This window comes from the organism of the source record quoted next, unplaced genomic scaffold, assembly GCF_019419815.1.
Source record: "Pyrus x bretschneideri cultivar Hongxiangsu unplaced genomic scaffold, Pyrus_bretschneideri_v1 Contig20, whole genome shotgun sequence".
Taxonomy (NCBI): domain Eukaryota; kingdom Viridiplantae; phylum Streptophyta; class Magnoliopsida; order Rosales; family Rosaceae; genus Pyrus; species Pyrus x bretschneideri.
Window position 1 is genome coordinate 6,165,768 of NW_025999502.1, and position 15,786 is coordinate 6,181,553.

Here is a 15,786-nt window from a genome sequence, read left to right on the forward strand (position 1 = left end):
GGAAGAAGTTGATGCCATTCAAGTTGTTGACCGTAATGTCGAAATCAGAGCATGCCGTGCGCTGAAGATACTCGTCTTCTTGAGAACAGTGGATGCTCTTCCCGCACCAGGTATGCATGCTTCATAATAAAACCCTAAACCCTCTATCCACTTGGAGAAAATGGTTGTGTACTGGTAAACAGGTTTTTCATAATTCTCATGTCATACAATTCGTAAGTTAAAATTGCTGATTGTTTTTCTGTGATATCGATTATCTATTATTTATCATCAGACATTCTGATATCAGCTTTCTGTTATTATTAAAAACCAACTCTTGAGTTTCGTATAGGGCTGTTGCCAAGTGTCTCCAGACTTTACTTGAGCTTTCGTTTTATTTGAGCTTCTTCTCTCATTTCTCCCATGTGAACGCCCCATATATGTTTCAAATTGAAAAAGAAAAAGAAAATAGTAATAAAATAAGGCTTAGTAGCCATTAAGTTTAATACTGTGTTTTCGTATATTTAAATGTTCTTGTCCAAATTGTGGGTGTGTAGTTTGAAATGCTTAATAATCTGGTTCGATCGTGATTGTACTCACTGTTTTGCAGGTTCTCAAGACAAAGGATTACATCCATGTGGAACAGGCAAAGCCCTTTGACAACGTCAGCATAAGATCTCGAGTAAAACTCATGAAGTCAGACTTCTGATATCTTACATAGGAAAGGCAGATATTGTTGAAAAGCCTTTACAGTTTAGTTTGTGTGATGCTCAATTAAGAATTGGGAACATTCTTTTCCTTCATTAGGTATTTTCTCAAAAGAATCTTCCTTTTTGTTCGTAAAAAAATGATTCCTTTTCGCCTAGTCTAGGAATTAAGTTCGCGTTAGGTTGTGTAATTGATGAGAGACACATCATGTTGATTGTAGCGGTGGATTATATCAGTATGATGTATATATATCTGTAAATTAGTATCATTTGTATTGAAGGTGCTAGTATTTCATTTTCCAATAAAGCCTTGGCCCTTTGACCTTTGCTATGTCTAGCCTTGACAAACGAGTCATTTCTTTCGTGTTTGGGTCATGTTGGACACAACTTGCTTTCTTAACATGTTGATAAGAGCTAAGGACAGAATCATTTAGCCACATTGATTAATTTGATTCGGTTACCGCATCGATTTGTAAAATGATTTAGTTTAGAGGTACACAGATCGTCCATAGCTGGATGAATCAATGTGGTAGGTGAGACAAATAAAGGGTAAAGTAAATAATACCAGGATTGATTTTTTAGTGTAAAAATATGATTTTTCGTTAAAGTGATCAGTACCGTGGGCTTTTCGTTAAAACTTCCAAGAAGAAAAGAGCAAGAGATAGTTTTAGAGTGAGAGAGGAGGAAGGAGAGAAAAGAAAAAAGTGAATTTACATTTAAAAACTCTAAAATCTCACTTTTTATGTTTTTAAAGAATAAACTATATTTTTGAGGTAGTCTTGAGTTCGGTTTATTAAAATAATCATACCAAACAAGTTTTAAGGCCTAAAACTTGAAAATTATTTTTGAGATTAAAAAGTTAAATTCGTATTAAACATGCTCTTAAATTTTTGCGGTTTCCAAACAGTACTTATAACACCAGTGTACAGCTGCACTGCATGCTATAGGGTTCCAATGCCCAATTGGGGTGATATAAATATTTAGAACAAATAGCTAAATAAATAGTTTGTGACATTAAAATTAAAAAAAAAGATAAGAGAGTTCGCAGCACTCCATCATCGGATGGTTCCAGTCAGTCATTGACGTAAAAAAAAAAAAAAAAAAAAAAAACAAAAAAACAAAAACATAAAAACAAAAAAAACCAAAAAAAACAAAACAAAACAACATTTCAGGTTGGCATAATTATTAATTAGGGATAAGAGTGAGTTGGTACATAAATAAAAGTTCCGGGTAACTTTCAAAAGCCAGAGAGAATTTCCTGGGGAGTCCCTACCTGTCTTCAAAACAACGGAAGCATCAAGCAGCTAAAGTTGGTACAATGCATGGGTGAAGTCCATAAGGCTGGCCTTAAGGACATAATTGTCCATTACTCTTCCTTTCCATATTTGCCTTCAACACCTTTGAAGAACCTCATGAACCAGTAAGCAGAAGATTTCGGGTGTCTCGACAGCCCATTCTTATAGTCAACGTAAACCAAACCAAAACGCTTGGTATATCCTTGGGCCCACTCAAAGTTATCCAGTAACGACCACGCAAAGTATCCCCTTACATCTACCCCATCCCTGTTCACAAACTAATATGAGTTAATTACTTTTTCACAAGGTGAAAATATGCACTAGACATGTGAAGATGTTCAAGATGGAGAAACAAAATGACCAACTAAATCTTTTCTTTGGTTACTACCAATTGAAGATATTTTGTGAAATGTGACATCTATGTCTTTCCCCGTTTGCAGTTTCCCACTACAAATAAATAGATGAATAGCACAAGCCACCGGTTATAAACCCACCTCCCATTTATGCAAGATTTTGAATTTGACAGGATACTAGGGTTTAGAAACCTAACAGCCATGGATAGAACCCTGGGGATGCCTGTGGATTGGGTTGGGTTGGGGGTGTGTATCAGCCACCCACGTGTCTCCTAATAACCCATCTATGCCACCTTAATATTACAAGCCGTGTACACATGCATATTTTCACGCATAAATAGATGCGCAACACAAGCCTCAGCCTATACATCAAGACAATGGATGCTGCAACTAAGTACTCATCCATCTTGGAAAGGTCGCACGACTCCATGCAGGGGCTGAATGACATGATAACCTATATGGACTTTGTAAAGTCTTTCATGCAGGACTTACTAAAGAATGACTTGAAAGCTTGTTCATATGATGAAATGGATGAAATGAAGTCAACCTACCTTATCGCTTTGGCAACTGCTGAAAGGTATCCCTTAAAGTAACTAACTCTCAGTTTGTCATCCAGCATTTCATGAAGTGGGGAGGTGTCATTATCTTCGTCATCCATACCTGTAATTTAAAAAAGAAATTAAAAGAATCATAATGTTGAATAAGTACAAACTCATAGTTTTCCAGACCAATAATCAAAAGAACTTTAATTCAATATATTTCACCTCAGTACATATTTCATTTATATAATGGGCAAATGCATTAGACCACAATTGAAATTCTAGATTCAATTTTGTTTTCCAAGGAAAATCTCTCCAAGCATACCATTCTCAGTAACATATATTGGGGGATTATTGTATCTCTGCGCTATGTAATTCAGAACCTTATGCATGCCCCAAGGAACAACATACAGCCATTCTGATGCTGCCTGTCAAGCAAAATATTTCAGAAGACTGGACAGTTAGTGGAATATGTCTGCAGGAGAGAGTTCATACCTTCTCACCAATAGCCTCACCCCCTTCCCATTCATCTGATGGTAAAGAGAGAACATTATATAAAGATCAAGAGAAAATTTGTTGTGAAAACCAATGACATAGTAGTTACAGTATTTTACCAACTCTCTCTATCCCTTGTGCTTTATAAAAATCACCCTCATCATGGTCATCTTTTCCATGAGCAATAAATCTTGATGTATAGTGATTCAGACCAATAAAGTCTACTGAGTTCTTAAGCAACTCCTTATCTTTCTCTGAAAATATGGGAAGCCGATCTCCAAGTCTTTCGCGCATAACTTTGGGGTATTCGCCATGATATATTGGATCTAAGTACCTGCGTTTGGAATCAGTTGAGACGGATTCTAAACAATACTAAGAGGAGAAAACCATTTAAATTCATCTAACAAACTGCCTGGTTTGGCAGCAAGCAGAGCTGGAGAAATTGCTAGAATCATCTGCACCCATTCAATGATGCGGCCCATATGCTGTTTATATGTCTCAAGAGTAGGTTTTATATCTTATAAGGATTCAAATAGAATGCATCTTTCAATTAATATGGTTTCACCAGAGGGCAACAAGACAATTTGGTTGCATTTCAAGTAGAGGGGAATACTCAATATAAACAACACGATAAATGAAAACTTATGGTTCTGCTCAAAACTAAAATACAAACATTGTATTTCTACGTTGTTTTGTCATTAATTACAGCCCTGCTCTCACCAATTAAATAACTACACTGAGACCAGTTACTCCTGCTAATTTACCATGAGGTTTTCCAATGTCCTTTGACCGTATGGATGCTTTAATCGTGCACATTTAGTGTACTTGTATGAATATTGAATGCACATTGAAATTGTTTGAGAATGAGTGTCTGTATGAGGGCTCATGAATGTGTGTGTGTGTGTGTGTGAGAGAGAGAGGGAGAGAATTAAACAACTACACTGAGATCAGTTACTCCTGCTAATTTACCATGAGGTTTTCCAACGTACTTTGACAGTGTGGATGCTTTAATCGTGCACATTTAGTGTACTTGTACGAATATTGAATGCACATTAAAATTGTTTGAGAATGAGTCTGTATGAAGGCTCGTGTGTGTGTGTGTGTGTGTGTGTGTGTGAGAGAGAGAGAGAGAGAGAGATCCATACATATTATCTGAACTTACATAGTTAGTTTTGTGACCAAACAGTTACATAATTTAGGGAACAAGTAATTACCATCCAAGCTGAAAATCTAGGCGCCTTGCTGCAGCAACTTTATCTTCAATTGTGTCTGAAATAGCCTCTGCCCATTCACAGTCTATGACCAAGCCAAGTTGTCCCCCTTGCTTGTCCTGAAAGACAATAGAAGCGGCAAGAGTAAGAACAATATATAAAATTTGGGTAGTGGAGCGGAGAAAGAAGATACCGCTACTAAACTATGTCCATATTCAGAAATCTATATTATGTATCTTAAACCTTGACTGTCTTCCAATCAATTTCACATTCATTGGACTTTATGTGAAATCTGATTTTGAACCCAAATATTTGAGCATGGTTTATTATGTTTACATTTTCCCATATGATGTCAGTTCTACTTAAAAACATATCCTAAACTTATAAACGATTTATGTGAGCTAAATGAGTTCTTTAGCTTGACTACATGCACCTTCCCATATATGAAAGGAAAAACAAATAAAGGAAAAAAAAAATTGAGAGAACACTAGTGTTAAGATTTGCTTGTTCACATAATCACGATCTAATTTTACACAAGAAGGAAGCTATAAATTACTAAAATGATGACTAATATATTACTTCCCTTGTTGAGTAAAACATCTTGCCTTTAATAAATAAAGTGATGAAATCAATGACAAATACGAGGAGCTTGGTCAATGATAAAAAGAGTAACAAGGAGACAAGCTGACAAGCAGTAAACCTTATACTTGGTTCGGTATATGGAAACAGCAGCAGCATGTGCCAATAGTTGGTGGTGTGCAACCAAATATGGTTCTGTTGACGAGCATTCATGCCTTCCAGGAGCAAATATCCCAACACCATAACCATTAATAGCAGTCTGAAGAGGCTCATTAAAAGTGATCCAGTCCTTTACTCTATCGCCAAAGCTTGCAAAGCAGGTGTCTGCATAGACTGAGAAGTATTCTCTGCATTCACAAAATCCAACTGACTACTTGTATGATAGAATCCCACAGCACTAGATAACATATAGGCTATGAGGAAATTGTCTAACAATGACAAACACATACAAAAAATTACTATATTTGTTTCCTGAAAGTAACGGAAGTTTGTGCTGCATATCATTTTTTTTACTCCCCCTGCCAATACTGATGCATGCAGACAAACTGCTGTATTGTAGATGATTTTCAGATTGCTAATAACCTGTATCCCCTAATAGAACCTTTAATATTAGCCAGAAGACCCTTAATGCTCCTGCTACCCAGAGTTTCTGTTCCTCTTCTATAGAACTACCTTCTCTATTGAATTAGTCATTCTTTCTAATGGGTGCTCTATTAATCTTCATTGGGTCTAGTAACCAACATAGTCCATGTCTCCTTTTTTTTCTACAGGTGCCACTTAACCTTCTCATATATGAGTTAGTTACTCTGAGCCACATTATCTCAACTCTCTATCAATGATGGAGCACAGATGGCACAAATTCTTCTCTTTTGGAGTTCTTTTGACTCACAATTGTCGCCACTTCCGCACCTGTATTTCTTCTTTTGTTATAAATTGTATTCTACGTATTCAGTTTTATATCTACTTATCTTAAGTCTATTGCTTCCGAGGTTTCTCTCCGTAACTCTTTTTTTTAGCATTCTGCATGCTTTAGTCTCTTAAATCAAAACAATATGCCAATGGTCTGACCATATATAAAGCTCATCCTGAATATGTTTAGTCAGTTTGTCCATAAAGAAAGGACCTCTGTGTTGATCCCTGATATAAGTCTACACTAATCAAAAACTTGCTTTCCTCTCATGAAGTTTTTTCACAGAATAGATGTACAAAAAGCAATTTGGGGTTGTCCAAGAGAATGAACAATATATGGTTGGTCAAATAAAAGCAACACATATTAGGTACCGTGGATTGAGCTCTAAAAGGCAGAAATATATTTTAGCTCACGTGCCTTGAGTTAAATACATCCAAAAGGAAGAAAAGGGATGAACTTGCAACTTGGGTTCTTGTGGATTGATTCACAAAATTTTAAGCAGTTCTAAAAGCATTTGAAGTGCTTCTTGCAGGAAGCACTTTCAAGTGTTTTTCCAGGATTTACTTGCATTTTACTAAGGATGAGCTTCAAGAACATTTTCACCAAAAGCACTTTCAGCCATTTTAAAAGCACTTCTAAATGAGCCCATAATTGTTGGAGCTTCTAGATGTTTTAACACTGTTTTGCTAGGCTTTCTTTCTTTTCCTAGGGCATATGGTCTTGTTTTTATCAGTCAATATAATTAGACTTTTAGAATTCCTATAAGTCTTTAATGCGAGTCATTAATTACTAGAGCCCTTGCTTGAGTGATTCTTGAGAACTCTTGACTTGATTCCAAGAGCCCTTGCTAGAGTGATTCCAGTTTTCCATTTCCTAACTTTCCTGTTACCCAAATTATCATACCTGCAACATAAGTTATGCCCACATTCCCACAATTCAACCTCACTAAACACTAACTTTAGCCTGTTGTTGTGGACCTAAACAACCACATAAGACCCAATCCAAAACGTGCAGCATTCTTTGAGGAATCAAGCATCTTACAGTGGTTGTTACCTTGCCGGTGAATCTTTTTTGTATTTCTGGAATTGCGTGTTAACATTTGTGAGTTATTTAATTTTCTTCCTAATTGTTATTTTAATTGCTACCTCAGCTTCATCATTTGCATCCTATATGAGCATTCAATTTATTTTCACAAGTCTATTAATTTGTTTTATCTAGTGCCTTGTACATATGAAATAAGTGTTAGGTAGTCCTATATCATAATTTAATGTTAGAATAATTCCTAACTCCTGCTATAGAGTCTAGTGTTTGTCTAACAGAAATGATTGCAGTTGTTCATGGAAAGGCGTCATGCGATGTTAACAGATCTATCTAAAATTCACAATGGAAGGATCTTACAGCACTCTGCAATTTCAATTTCAAGAAAAGAGTTGGAATGAATTGAGTAGATATCTTCACTTGTGAAATAATAAAACAAAATTGATATTTAAAAATGATGATATAGTACTTACACAATTTGCTTATTCAGCCACCCTCCCCTATTCTCATGAAGGTACAAGGGTAGATCCCAATGGTACAGTGTTACATAAGGTTGGATGCCTGCAAGAACAAATTGTTGAATACACAAGCAAATACACTTCAAGAAAAGTTTTGCCAATTAGAAAAGTTTTGCCTCAACCATCCTTAAGGTTTCCTAAGGAGCCAATCAACCAGAAGAAAATGAAAATAAACAAATTCATACCCTTTTCAAGGAGAGCATTAATGAAATTATTATAGTAAGTAATCCCTTCTTCATTGATTTTGGTTCCCAAACCATCTGCACAAACAGAACCAGAAGAAATATACAATCGTCATCACAACTAAGCTACGTCAAGAGAATGAAACATGGATGTACGCTTCAAGAACTTTTTCAAGTCCTTATCTGAATTCTGCTTGGGGATATAGACTTAAAACATCTCATATTGTAATCTCCACATGTTTTCAAAACTTTAGACAGTTAAGGAGACTTCTGCCACAACTATCTTAAGTTTTCCCAAGGAGCCAATTATAAATATTTTCGTCTAAATATCACAACAACATTGTCCATTCATATTTACCCAACTTGTGAAAGATCCATTCAATTGAAGTTATTATTGACCATTAATCTTGAAGATTTGATCAATAACATTTCAACTTAGCTCAAGCATATATGCCATTCAAATCACCTTCACTACCATATTTAAATGCAGAGATCACTTCCCAGAGGTAGGATGTCAAGAAGAGTCAAATGAGAAGGTAAATGCTAAAAAGGAAATGAAGGTGAGAAAGTAATTTTTAAACATAAAACCAAAGGACAGTGAATTGATAATATCCAGCGTTTTAGCACTAGAAAGAACTCTATAGACGGCAAAAGGTAGCATACCAGGGAATATTCGAGACCATGATATGGAAAAACGATGAGCGTCAAATCCCAACTTGGCAATGAGTTCAACATCTTCCTGTTAGCATTAAATAGATTGTGAGTTGTGTTAAATGACTAAGATGAATTGAAATTTCAGACTTGCATAACTATCTGAACAGAATGAAGAACGGCAAGTGTAAGAATTTTATCATGTTCTTTTAAACGATTATAAAAAGAAAACAATACTAACAGATGAGGCCAGAACTGACCACATTCTTCCCCTTCCTAAACCATCAACATAAATAGGGGGAAATGACATTGAAAACTAGTAGAGACATTGCAAATACTAACAGTTTTGGGAAGATAGCATTGACATAATGCCAAAGACCAAAAGGATTGATTCAGTTAAGACCAACTTTCTACTAACCTTATACCGATGATATTGATCCACTGCAACGTCCCCATTGCTTCCATCAATGATATTCCCTAACAAACCAATACACACGTAATAAGTTCCGTAAGTTGCTAACTAAAAATAGTATCAGATTGGACAAAATCAAGAAAAATTCAGGTCCTAGAAGATATTATCACAAGCTCAATGAAGAAAAGGTACCTTTTGAGTGTGAAAAAGCATCCCAAATGCTGGGACCCCTACCACCGTCCTTGCAGGCTCCCTCTACCTACAAATAAACAAGAAGCTCCTAAACCAAAATTCATAGACTCTGAGTTTTGGAATTCAAGACAGTGCATTAGACAACTCAAAAGTAGAAAATGGGATTTGTTATTTTGCAAAAATATGATTGAAGACAGGATACTCACAATTACAAACACTACATCATCTAGTGTTCACTTGTTTTTTAACCATGAAACAATCATGTACATATTTTGAAACAAAAACTGAAAATTTCATTTACAAAGTAGAAACGTAAATTAAAACTATTCAATGAAAGATTGCTGGAAACCACACCCAATCAAATGCATCGGAAGCAAAATAACTCCACTGTATAACAAACTGATCAAAATAATAAAATAAAGAAAAACGGAATTCAGAATCAAATTAAATTAATTCCAGCAACTAGATTTTGGTCTGGTGTTTCTGCTGCATTATTGGAAGAGGTCCCCAATTTGATGAAATAAATCAATTTAAAAAGAAAGATGAAAAAGAGCCGCTAACTTGATATGCAGAAGTGGCAACGCCAAAAACGAAGTTGGGAGGGAAGTCACTGCGACAGACTTCATGAGTTTCTTCATCATATTCCTTCAACAAGCCCTTCTTTGCCATTCCTACTCCAACTTAGAGCAGCCAAGAAAGAAAGGAAAATACTTGATTTATGGTTTAAAACATATCGGAACCAAAGGACTGCGTTGGATCTGGACTCTGGTTACTGCAAAAATTTATTTTTATACAAGGATCAACAGATCCAGAAACCAAATAATAGGTGAGTCACGAGAACCACCAATCATTGTGATGGGCCCTTACCATAAGTCATTGTCTCCAACCTGCTCCCTTTGTAGTTGCATTAGTTATATATATATATATGGTGACTCAACACCAAACCTTTTGTCTGTTGAGGCTGGTGGATATATATATATATATATATATATATATATATATATATATCCCTTTTGTGGTCCTTGGAGTTTTTATGAAATGGATTAATGGCACGTTTACGTAAGGGTAATCGGAATAAGGAAATGAATTGAATTTCGATTACGGAGTATTCCGGTTTACTAAATATTAAGAAATAAAAAAAGTGGTAGAGTCCACACGAAACAAGGAATCCAATTCCTGAAATTGGAGGAATGAGATTCCCTAGTTTTGTGAGGCATTTGAATTCCCTGAGGGTAAGGGAATCGGGAATGTTATTTCTATTATGCCCTCCTTTGTTTCTTATTATCCCAACATTGCCCTTCATTTGACACTCATTATGTCATTTTTAATAAATAAATAAAACCTATTTATATATTTTTATATAGATAATTTTATTATATAAATTTAATTAAGAATTTAATTTAATTAATTAGTATGAAAATAATTTATTAATGTAAGGGAAATTTAGTCATCAACTTAGTTTTCATTCAGATTGAAGTGAATTAGTAAACAACTTGTATAGACTCAACATCATTCTTGCCATCATTTAATAAATAAATAAAACCTATTTATATATGCTTTTATAGATGAATTTTATTATATAAATTTAATTAAGAATTTAATTTAATTAATTAGTATGAAAATAATATATTTATGTAAGGGCAATATAGTAATCAACCTAGTTTTCATTCCGATTGAAGTGAATTAGTAAACAACTTATTTGGGCTCAACACGATTCCTACTCCGATTCCAAAGAGTTTTAGTAAACAACTTCAACAGGAATTTGATTCTAATTCCACCTCATTTCAATTTCTCCTCAATCCAATTCCCCATTAATCCAATTCCTTTCAATTTGATTACAGATTAGTAAACGCGTCATAAACCTTTTTAGCTTTCTCTGCATTTTCCTTTACTCTGATCCTTTCCCCTCTGTGCGGCTGAGAACCTAGCAATTAGTATCCAGAAACCTAACAATCAGAACCAAAGGACTGTGTTGGATCTGAACTCTAGTTACTGCAAAAAATGGGGAAAACGTCACCACCAGTCATTGTGGCCTTTCCAAAAAGTCGACGCCTGTCCACCCATTCACACAATTTTTAAACAAAGATCTACAGATGAAACCAAATTGCAGGTGAGTCACCAGAAAGAGAAAATAAAATGGGGAAAACGTCACCACCAGTCATTGTGGCCTTTCGAAAAAGGTGACACCTATCCACCCACTCACACAATTTTTAAACAAAGATTTACAGATCCATGAGAAAATTTTCTAGGTACCCGGTACACCAAACAATTGGTGTTCCCTACATATGAACACCTGACAGTTGGCATAGGTTCCATCTTTTTGACACGTTGCCATTTGAGTTATCATCTACCCATTTAATTCGTAAATTTTCTGAAAAACAAATTCAAATAAAAACAAAAAAATGTTAATTAAAAAAATTGAACCTAAATTTTCTCTTGGAGTCTCCGACTTCCGGCCCTACCCCAACCCATCTCTGTCTTCCCCTCAATCCTTTCTTTTTCTATCTCATTCTCTCTCCCTATTTTTTGTTCTTAGCCTCCCTTACGTTGGAGAAGGACACTATAAATTGTCGTCGACCACCCAGGGGCATTGATCGAAGTCAACGATAGTAGCTTTGAAAGTTGGAGTTGTCATCGATCATCCTCGAGCTCTATCACGAGGTAAGAATGGAAGAAGAGAAAGTGAAGAGTATGAGGGATAGAATTAATGGGGTGTCACCGGTGAAATTATCACCGTCGATGGAGGTGGGTCGTTGTCGAAAGTTCATGGTGGCGCTTAGTGGGTGTTTGCTGTGAGTTATTGATGAGCGTGGAGGATATTTCCAAGTTTCTGTTTCACTTTCGGGCATTGTAATCGACAAATTGGGTTTAGTTTTTGTTTAATTGATTTTCTTAAAAACTAAATCAGATAGATTCTTTAATGGGGAAACGTGGCATCTTCCGATTGGATGGGTACACTAACTGTCCATGGTGATGTGGGGTTCCCGTCACCCGAACAAATTTCTCCAGATGCAGAAACCAAATAGTAGGTGAGTCACTAAAAAGAGAATATAAAATGGGGAAAATGTCACCACCAGTCATTGTGATCTTTCTAAAAATGTGACACATATCCACCCACTCACACAATTTTTAAACAAAGATCTACAGATCCATAAACCAAAATGTAGGTGCATCACCAAAAAGAGAATATAAAATGGGGAAAATGTCACCACCAGTCATTGTGGCCTTTCTAAAAAGGCGACACATGTCCACCCACTCACACAATTTAACGAAGTTATATCCTTTGTTATTGCATTTCCAGTGGGAGGCTCTATATGGAGCCAAAAAAGTAGGAAATATAGTCCAGAGTAATGTTATCATACCATGTTTTTGTACAATATTTTTATACCATCTTAGGTGGCATTTGATATGGACAACCTCATCATTTGAATTAATCAGATTTTTAAATTTAGTTCATTATTTGATAAACTAATAATTAAGAAAAATTAATTAATTAAATGATGATTGTAGTATACAAGGAGTCTTTCTCCTTCATTTCCTTAGGTTTTGCAAAATTTTCAAATAATGTGGCCATCCACATCAGATGCCACCTAAGATGGTATAGAAATGTGGTATAAAAACATGGTATGAATAGCATTACTATATAGTCTATTTTAGAGCTTCGACAAATCTTTAGGGCTTTATAAAAGGATTGTAATACAACGTATTTAAAAAAAATGAAAATATATATGTGTATATAGGTAATTATTTTTATTTCAAATGTAAGGATTTTATTGAGTTCCCTTTATACGTTACGTGTAAACGAACTTATACTTTGGATATGTGAAATAGTCTCAACGTAAGTTCATTTTAATACAAAATTAATTAAAAAACTAGCTAGTATTATCATGTTCATATGTAAGTAGAGATGTTTTCTTTGCCACTTAGTACTACGGTCTAATGGTATTCCTCTTCACTTGTAAGTGAGAGATCTTAGGTTTGATTCTCGCCAATGGCGAATTTAAACCACATTATTGCTAGCCCATTGTGAGGCTAAGCCTACCCCCTCCCTCTTAGTTTAGATAAAAATTAGAGATGTTTTTAGTTTGAATTGGAGAAGGGTGATTGTATTACCAATTAAGGGTGAGTTAACAAGTGTTAATGATTGCTGATTGGAGAAAGGTGATTATATGGGATTGGCTTGATATTTTACCAAATAAGGGTGAGTTAATAAGTGTTAATGATTGGTGATTGGAGAAAGGTGATTATATGAGATTGGCTTGATATTTTACCAAATAAGGGTGAGTTAACCAATGTTAATGATTGGTGATGATTAAACACCCCTCCCCCCCAAAAAAAAAATAGAGAGGTGGGATTCTATATCCCTTAGAGTTTGGACGTGGCCTTTGAGTATTTGTCCACATGCGTGGTAATGATTATAATCATGATTAATTACTAATGTTTTCAATGCTTGATGTCCAAGTGTTGCAAAAAGAATTGAAACGTGTCACTGAAGGCTTAATTGAGGATTCCATGTCTTTCTCCATAAAGGCAGAGGGCAGAAAGAATGCGGGAGGAACAACACCACACTAGAAAACAACACAGTAACAACAAGCAATATCTCTCATTCTCAGACCACTCCCCACCATCCTTTTCTTTTACCTTGGTCATCTTCATTGTATTTTGTAAATCAATCGTGCATGGTGAAATCCAAATGCATATGCAACTCTAGTGGACGTAGCTGAATTGGTGAACCACTTAAACTTGGTGTGTCGTTGTGTTTTACTATATTTATATTACTTTCTGCCTCTATCCTCTCCCAACAAGAACTATGAAAATACAACACCAATCAACAAAAAAAAATAGCTACTTATGTGCAACTAGATTAGACATGAATCACAAAGCAAAGAGGGAAGAAAGTATTTGAAAGCAAAATAACCACCACCAACATATCTAATTCCTTACATATCAAGTTTCTAAAAACCAAAACCACAAACTCACATATCGTCATAAAATGCCATACTACATATTCAACACCATCAAAAGTTGCATTGTTAGCAAGAAGCTCGAAGTGTCGGGGACGCCAACCTGCAACGACAACGTTGCCTTTGGCCAGTCAACCTCACCCCAATGGGAGCCATGGCAGACATCGACGATGTTGGGGTCAAGACTTGTACAACTGAGCAAGTTATATTCCAACAAAATTGCTTTATGAAACCCAAACAGGGTTATGCATCAATATCGCCTAGAGAAAGATGGAGTAAAATGGTAAAGTAATATTTCTCAATTATATTGTTGTGTGTTATTAATATGTTATTATTGATAATATAATATCATTTTTGCTACTAACTATTTTCATTAGTTTTGCATATTGTATGATTATTATAGAGCATGCGATTTGTAACAACCCCTCTCTAATTTTACGATTTTATTAATTTTAATGAGTGAATTGACGAAAATGCCCCTTGAGACGAGATCGTTGACTTTCCTTGACCTTCATTTTGTGATGTGTACGAGCTACTATTTTACCGTACTCTCGAACTACTCGACGGTACAAACGTGTAGGCGTAAGCGAAATTGAAATTGGAACTACGACGGAGGTTTTATGGAACTACAAATCCGGAAAATACTTTTGTATAGAATTACTATTTTATATTTATATATTTTTCATAATTATTATATTGTTATTTTAATAATATTTTATTGTTATATTATTATTATAATAATATTTGGAGAATATTTCTAATATTTTAATAATTTATTTTGGCCGCAGGGCCTGCATCTCATTACTTTCCACTTCTCTCTTGCCACGTGTCTTCCTCCTAGCTCTCTGGAAACCTATCATGTTCTCATCTCTCCCTGTTCTTTCTCTCCCTCACTCTTTCTCTTGAATCTGTTCCTCCCTCTACAACATTTATCGGTCATGAGGTCGAGATCGCCACCACCACCTAATCTCAACACCACCAACCTACACACCTTCTCCCCCTCCTCAATTTAAACCAAAATATAAAAAACAAAGCTCAAATATCGAACCCACAACGTACACCTGAGCCCAGTTTTGTTGGGTTAATTTTTCGACGATGGTGAGTCTCAAAAACAACTTAAAACTTAGTGGATCATGTTTTGGTATGTAATTCTAGCTTTTCTAAGGTTTTTGGTGGGGGTTTTGGTACATAAACAGTGTGGGGGGAAATTTCCCAGCTTTCCAACAGATATCCGGCAATTTCAAGCCTTTTTCCGGCCAACTTCGACCACAGTCGAGGAATCCAATGGTATATTTCGACTCCTTGTTTCTTGGGCTTCATTTTGACATATTGGATGACCAGGTTTAGTGAAGTTTTGTGGTTGATATAAGCTGAGGGAATTCTGGTTTTCTTCTTCTTCGAACTGGCGACCAGACATGCGATAGGGACCGAGTCGACCCGACCACAAAGAGAAAAGAAAAAAAAAAGGCCTAAGCCCAAACATGGCCCAACCCCGCCCATGCCTTTGGGTCGATGTTTCCAACCTAGCCTAGTTTCGAACTGGGCTCAGAATATTCTTAGGAATATTCTTGAAATATTCCTTGTGTTCACTTTTTCAAAATTTTCTCAAAAACTCTTATAAGCTAATTTCGATGGCCCGAGTCCCTTTTTCACATTCATTTAGTGAAGTTCCAAAGATTTAATGTAGTTGACTGGCTCGATGTCTTAGTTGACTTTTTAGGGTTGACTGTTGACTTTTTTGTTGACTTTTTACAAAATTTTCCC

At 35.6% G+C, this 15,786-nt stretch overlaps 1 protein-coding gene across 1 annotated transcript; it reads right to left on the reverse strand.

Moving 5' to 3' along the window:
* Positions 1-1,836: 1,836 nt before the first annotated feature.
* Positions 1,837-9,923, reverse strand: LOC103928851 (beta-glucosidase 42). The gene is made up of 13 exons (XM_009337953.3): positions 9,620-9,923; positions 9,059-9,125; positions 8,873-8,931; positions 8,467-8,542; positions 7,807-7,881; positions 7,577-7,664; positions 5,277-5,502; positions 4,580-4,695; positions 3,485-3,699; positions 3,366-3,400; positions 3,196-3,298; positions 2,883-2,991; positions 1,837-2,245 (listed from the first exon to the last, which is right to left on the reverse strand). Exons 1-13 carry the CDS (start codon positions 9,725-9,727, stop codon positions 2,050-2,052), a joined length of 1,473 nt encoding a protein of 490 aa, XP_009336228.2. The 5' UTR covers positions 9,728-9,923; the 3' UTR covers positions 1,837-2,049.
* Between the last annotated feature and the right edge of the window lie 5,863 nt (positions 9,924-15,786).